The sequence below is a fragment of the Geospiza fortis genome, unplaced genomic scaffold, assembly GCF_000277835.1.
Source record: "Geospiza fortis unplaced genomic scaffold, GeoFor_1.0 scaffold53, whole genome shotgun sequence".
In the NCBI taxonomy this organism is placed as follows: Eukaryota; Metazoa; Chordata; class Aves; order Passeriformes; family Thraupidae; genus Geospiza; species Geospiza fortis.
In genome coordinates, this window is record NW_005054305.1 from 5,910,124 (window position 1) to 5,917,172 (window position 7,049).

General features: G+C 45.1%; 1 protein-coding gene across 1 annotated transcript in view; it reads right to left on the reverse strand.

The window, feature by feature from the left end:
- Nucleotides 1-7,049, reverse strand: part of GAREM1 (GRB2 associated regulator of MAPK1 subtype 1) — a 105,215-nt gene that overhangs the window by 12,371 nt on the left and 85,795 nt on the right. The window contains exon 4 of the mRNA XM_031066612.1: nucleotides 1,703-2,875. Within this exon, the coding sequence (XP_030922472.1) occupies nucleotides 1,703-2,875 (1,173 nt within the window). The remainder of the gene's footprint in view (nucleotides 1-1,702; nucleotides 2,876-7,049) is intronic.

Below are 7,049 nucleotides of genomic sequence, written 5' to 3' on the forward strand. Positions count from 1 at the left end.
GCTGCCTGCCCAGGCACAGGAGTGCCAGAGCCAGCACAAAAGGGAAGCCAGGACGATGTGTCTGGGAAAGGAGGAGGAGGAGGTGAAGGAGGGTGGGACCAGCCCCACTCCAGTTAACGCCAGTGGAGGCTGCCAGGGAGCCTCATCTCCATATGGTGGTGCTGGGCACTTGTCCAAGAGTCTGGACCAAGTGTCAGTGCATACCTGACCTCAGAGGCAAGGAAGTGCTCTTGGGTTCCTGCACTTCACATTGCACGTAAACACTTCGCTAAGAAGACATAATGTCTTGCCTTTCCTGGCCACTCCAGCCCCTGCATTTCATTTTCGGGGAAGTTTTGGTGGCACAGTCCAAGGGCTGTAGCTTGGCATTTTGTGCCTGCCTGCTGTCCTCCTCCCCTCTCCTCTCTGCCCATCCCCAGGCACTGCAGAGCCTGGCCAGGGGCATCCCCACAGAAATCCACTGCAGGCTGACCCAGCATGAATGAACACATCTTAGCTTTCAAACAGGTTGTGACCTGACTCATGAGAGCAAGGCTACAGCCAACACTACTGGACTGTTAGATGGCAATAGGAAAGGTATGGGATCATCATGTTTTGCTGCAGTTTGGTCTCAAATTAGTCTTAATTTACTGTACAGCCATGCTCTTGAAATCACCATAGGACTTGCAAGTGGAATGGTATTTTTTTTAATTCCAGAAAAACCCTTGCAAAACAAATTTGTTAAATAATGATATACACCAAGATTCATGTAATATACATATCACTGACATTTTGCTAAAGACTCCAAGACACGCTTGCCTGCGGGAATCTTCTTCCTTACTTTCTTTTCTTCTTTTTTTTTTTTAATAATGCTTAGGACTATGTCAAGAGACCACATAATGAGTGGATTCTCCAGCCAGTCCACATAAGCTCCTGTTGATAAAATACATTTGCATTTTTCCCTCCTAAGTCTCCATGACATTTCAGGTTTGGAGAAGTGAGTTCTCCCATGAGTTTTCATTAAAAACCTTAGGCCAGGACACATGCTCTATTTACAACTGAGTCCTCTAGAAGGCTCATTTATCAATTCTGCAGAGCTCCTATTTAAACATATTTTCTTTCATTAAGCAGTACAGAGTGATTAGTTCAGGTCTAGTTTGATAAGGTTTCCTTGAGGACAATGAAAAGTATTCTTCAAAATCTGCTATAGGGTCGTAATAGAAAAGACAATTATTAACAAACACTTCAAATCTGTAAAAATTCTAGCTGTTCTCATTATCAGAGCCTGTTAATTGAAGACACACTAAGGCAATCTGAGGCATTTCCAGGTGGGTCATGCCCCACACACTCTGGCCACAGAACATATGAGAAAACATTGAGGTCACATGGAAAGATGATGTGGAAAGCAAGAGAATGAAGTGACTCAGCAATTCTTAGACCTTGTTTGTGTGAGCAAGAAACCCAAAATAAACATCACCTGAAAGTATCAGGATTAAGCTATTAGATCAGTAATACTAAATATACTCCTGTGATTTTTAAGACATGACTTACACACAGTAGGAAACTAGCTGAAGTGGCACATCTTGCCAAGTTTGACTGTTCCCTTTCCCTTGCCCTATATGTGCTCTTCCCCCCTCCACCAAGTATTCCCTAAAAAGATCTGCATGCAAACTCTTCACCACCTAAAAAAGGAAACAAACAAACATAAATAACCCTGACTTACTGCTTCTGATTTGGGAGGCACTGGAGGTGGAGGTAGGGAAACATCTGAAGACTTTGTGTTTGTTCCGATAGTTGCAGGCACAGGAAGAGGCGCGGTACCACACTTTGATCGGAAGGATCCTCTGTAGTTGTCACACTTGTTCTTCTCACTTAGTGAGCACGAGAGAGGCTGATCACCACCCTTTCCTTGGTCCAACCAGAGCTCTTCGTAAGGAAGCTCCGGTTTAGTAGGCAGAAACATGGATTCTTCGCTAACTTCAGGGAAAAGGTAATCACTGCCACTGTCCCCGGACTCCTGGTACTGAAGAGCATCGTGAGAGAACAGGGCCCACTCGTTACACAAGTCCCTGCAGCCGTGGAGGTTCACCTCGCTGTTCCCATGCAGGTTGTTGCCGTAGACACACACGGAGAGCCGGTGGAAGGACTGCGTGAGCTCGTCCCGCGCGTAGCTGAGGGAGTTGGGCACGTGGCTGTGCCCCGCGCACCGGCCCTTCTTCGGGCTCTTGCAGTCGTCGTTCCAGTCAGTCTTCACATCCCGCACAGCACGCGAATACTCGTCTATGTCAAACTGCTCCTGGCATATATTAAACCAGTGCTGGATGAGGGGCTCGTGCCACAGCTCCCCCTTCACCACGCTATCGGGTAAAATAAATTTTGGAAGTGTTAAGTGCAAGGGAAAGTGCATGGGAATGATTTTGTTTCCACGAAGCGCGCAACAAACTACCACGGTCTTGGTCTGAATGTTGACAAACTTGTACCTGTGCCCCTCACGGATGAAATGCAGGTCATAAGGGTTTCTTGGTGTAGGACTTGGCACAGTCACATTCACAGGCAACCTGGTTTTTTCTACTATATTGCGAATTGTGTGCTCGCCTTCTTGCATCTGCACCTCCAGTGGGCTGCGGGTGCTGAACTTGCCCTTACACTGGAAAGGCAGACTGATGCTCTCGTTGGTCCTGTGGTTCATGCAGATGAGGCAAGGCATTTTGCCTCTGCCTAGCTTACTAATTGAATTAAGCTTCCCGATTTTTTTGAAGATGGTGTTGAGCCGTGACTTCTCCTTAGAAGATTTTGCATAAAGGATTTCTGCTTGCCCCATTAAAGTGAGCTCATCCCCAGTACTAAGGGTAATGTTGTAAACTTCAGTGTCTTCATTGCATTCACCTGAAGCTACCTGCAAAATAATTATAAAAAATTTTATTTTCCCCCAATGAAGACAATACTTCAAATCACATCAAATCTCTTGAGACTGAACTTACAAGACTATGTATTGGAAAACATTAAAGCAGCTTTATTTGAACAGTTGACTGGTCAAGTGCAAGGTGTTAAAGCTGAAGTAACCTTTTAAAATTGTTCAGCTCATTCCTGCATCTTACTTGAGAGGAAAGAGCCACCTGAAATTGCCAAAGAAGGCATGAGAACAAACATAACCATAACGAGAAAGGGCAAATCCACATATCCCAACAGTTCAAATAGCCACTTGTGTCATACAGCTATGACAGATCATGTCTAGATTCCCTTGGGTATCTTTTCCCACCTTTGTTTTTGCTGTTTGTTAGAACTTATTTGCCAGGCTCTTGAGGGAAACAAACATCTTTCACCATCTTCAGCTCCCTGAGGAGCAGGAAAGGTGATCTCATCATTACAGATGAAGCATATCCCTTTGATATAATTTTTTCCAGGCTAGGGGGAATGACAGATGACATCTATTCCGTGAAGGAGAAATCAAGAATATCGGTCTATCCCATATGCCTAACTCCCCCTCCCGCTTTGCTCTCCTAGTCATAACTTCCTTCCTCATTTTTTGATCATAATTGCAATTTAAGAGATTAAACAACATATGCACAGCCATGTGCGAGCATTTCTAGTATGGAAATTGTACCAGGAAAAAACCCCCAACAAAACAGATGTCCAAGGCTCATTTGCTTCTGAAGTTATTTCCTTATGACTGAAATAACTCTTTACAGACAAGATTGCTCTGCCTCATATTTGAGTGGTTTAATGTGAAAAGCCCTTTTCAGGGACCTAACAGAACCCACCCAATTCTTTGGCAGCAGCAGATTCCTACTCATAAATGAAAATGCACCAGATAAACACTACTGGTCTGTTATAGACCATTTTATTTGAGAAACTGAACATACTAAAGAAACTGCCAATGAAAACATATGCTAAAATTGTATATCCCTTCCTCACCTCCAAAACCCCTAAAGACTTCATGGACTTGAGTGAAGTTCAACCTCCAGGCTTCAAACCCTGGTATCATCACACAACTGCATGAAATCAAAGCTGTAATTCTAGTAAGTCAATAACTGACAAGCACAGTGAATAATGCTTCCTCTTGTAAGACATGACCCGCAATCCCTCTGTATTTGCAGAACTGTGATTATTTTCTGCAAGCCAGAATTGCAGTTGCACAGGCAGCTTGGGCGAGGTGCGCTGCCTTAGCACTTCAGGCTTGGGGCTTCCGGAGAGGAAGTCATTCAAACCCTGAATTATCTAAACAAACACTAATTGGTCTAATCCAGGAAACCACTAGGGTTTATGGTACGTAATACTCATTCACAGTTTGCACCAGTGGCCTGGCAGCATTTGAAACACCACGACATGAAATGAAAGCACTGGAGGCTCTTTTGCTGATAAGGCCCGTGTGACGTTCATTGCTGGTTTTTCCTCACACTGTCACAGAGCGCTGCATTGGAGCTGCAGCCACACAGCCCTGCCTTTGAGGGGCTGATAAGGGCTGAGGACACACAGGGCTCTGTGCCTGTACCATGCCATCTCCCCCTTCTCTTTCTGAGAGGGTGTTTTCTCTAGGAATATTGGTTTCTAGGATCAACAAGTCCCTGCAAATGGCTGCTTTGACAATGTTGGACTTTTCACTTGATGCTGCACCATCACAGCTTTTCCTCACTACTTGTGGGACACTGTCTGGAGCAAGGGAGGTGTCACAACCTGCAGCTGTGGGAGCTCCTCCTTGACCAACTTACAGTTCCCTGATGATTCACAAACAAGCCACTGCAGGAGGAAACGGTGGGTCAGATGTGAAACCACAGAGGTAACTAAACACCTGAGCTTTACAATGAGGGTCTTGTGGAGCAGCTACTTATTGATGCCATCCACTTCGACCAGCCAAATAGCAAATGGGCTTTTAGAGTCAATTGACACGTTTAAAGACAAAATTATTTTCAATTAAAAACATTGGAAAACATATTTTTCATTGTTAAAAAATACAGTCACGGGATCATTGTAGGCGAAATAAGGCTGAATTTAACCCTCAATCTGTGTACAGATGGGGGAATGAGATACTGGAGAGCAGCAGAGTAGAAAGGGACCTGGGATGATGGCAAGTTGAACATGAGTCAGGAGTGCTCTGGTAGCCAGGAGAGACAGCTGTGTTCTGGGGTGCATCAGGCACAGCACTGCCTGCATCAGGCAAGGGAGAGGATTGTCCTGCTCTGCTCTGCTCTGGGACAGCCTCACCTTGAGTGCTGGGGGCAGTTTTGGGTGCCACAATGTAAAAAAGACATTAAGCTCTTAGAGAGCATCCAAAAGAGGATGGTGAAGGGCTTTGAGGAGAAGCTGTATGAGGAACAGCTGAGGTCACTTGGTCTGTTCAGCCTGGAGAAGACTGAGGGGAGACCTCACTGCAGTTACAACTTCCTCACGAGAGGAAGAGCAGAGGCAGACACTGATTTCTTCTCTGTGTGACAGGAACTCAAGGACTGAAGTGGTGTCAGGGGAGGTTTAGGTTGGATATCAGGAAAAGGCTTTTCACTCAGAGGGTCGCTGGGCATAGGAACAGGCTCCCCAGGGATGTGGTCACAGCACCAAGACTGACAAAAGTTCAAGAAGCATTTGGACAGTGCTCTCAGGCACATGGTGCAATTCTTGGGGTGTCCTGTGCAAAGCAAGGACTTGGACTTTATTTTCTTCACAGGTCCCTCCCAACTCAGGATATTCTATGATATTCTATGAAAAGAAAGATGATGCCATAGTTCTAGTTTAGCACTCTGGGAAAAATACTGTTCTGCATTCTTTCTTCTAAACAAAAATATAAGGCGTCAGTTGCTGCTCAAAATTATAATAAAAACCGAAAACATGAAATTAAAAGTCTAAGACCTCAGAAATTTAGCTACTAAATTCTACCTATGGTGATGTTAAGATTGCTGATACATCCCACTGTGCTGCTTATACTTTAAAATTGGTAGGTAAATGGTAGGTAAATATGTGTTCCAGCACATTGGCAACAAAGATATATCATACATATCATATATATCTCTCTCAAAAAACATAACAGTGCACAGATACTGCTCAGCTTTTGTTCTGAAGATTACAAAGGCTAAGGATCATTAGGCTAAATGATCCTTACCTTGTCCTTGTAGCAATGACATATGAAAATCAGACTTGCTCTTCCTTGTTCAAACATTTCACTTTATCAACAGCCACAAAACTTACAGACAAATCAACAAAGAGCTGTGAACTCTAGCTTGGTTTTACACTGCCTTTGGTGAGCTTCACAGGGCCTCCAGAAGCCCAGGAATTAGTCATGCAGAGCATTTCCTATGAACAGATGGGAGAGGAGGAAACAGCCCGAAGTTGCACTGGGGGGGTTTAGATTGGATATCCGGAAATATTTTTTTTTTTTTACCAAAAGGGTTGTCATTCACTGGAACAGGCTTCCCAGGAAAGTGGTTGTGTCACCATCCCTGGAAGCATTTATAAGATGTGAAGACGTGGCACTTGGGGACATAGTTTACTGGTGGACTTGACAGTGCTGGGCTAATGGATGGACTTGATGATCTCAAAGGTCTTTTCTGACCTAAATGATTCTATGGTTCCATGCCAAATAATACACTTATAGACAACATGAAAGTGCATATCATAAATTATTCCTAGAAGGCAGAAGGGGTAGTCCCACACCAGTCTTATCTCCCTCTACCCTCTAAGCCCTCAGCACTGACCCAGCAGGATTTGCATCTTCACAACCCTGCTGAGACCATTCTCTGGGCCCCCTCTGCTTCCTGCTATGCAGCTGCTGGTGGGGTGTAGCAGAGCCCTACACTGCTTCAGACACTTGGACCTGCTAGTGGCAGGTCCCAGCTGGTGAATGTGACACAGCATATCCTTGTGTCGTGGGTTTACAGGAAGCAGGTTTTCTGGGAATGGAGTGGCCAGAGGCCAATAGGTGTTCAGATTTTAAATTGACACCAGGCTTGGCCACTGAGGGTGGATGCGCCTCTGAGAGCACAGGGGTTAGAAGCAGAGCACTCCCTTGGGCTCTCTCTTTGATTTCCGGCCAGCAAAGAGGCAAGGCCTCCCCTGCCCGGCTTCGAGCTGGGCGGGGGAGG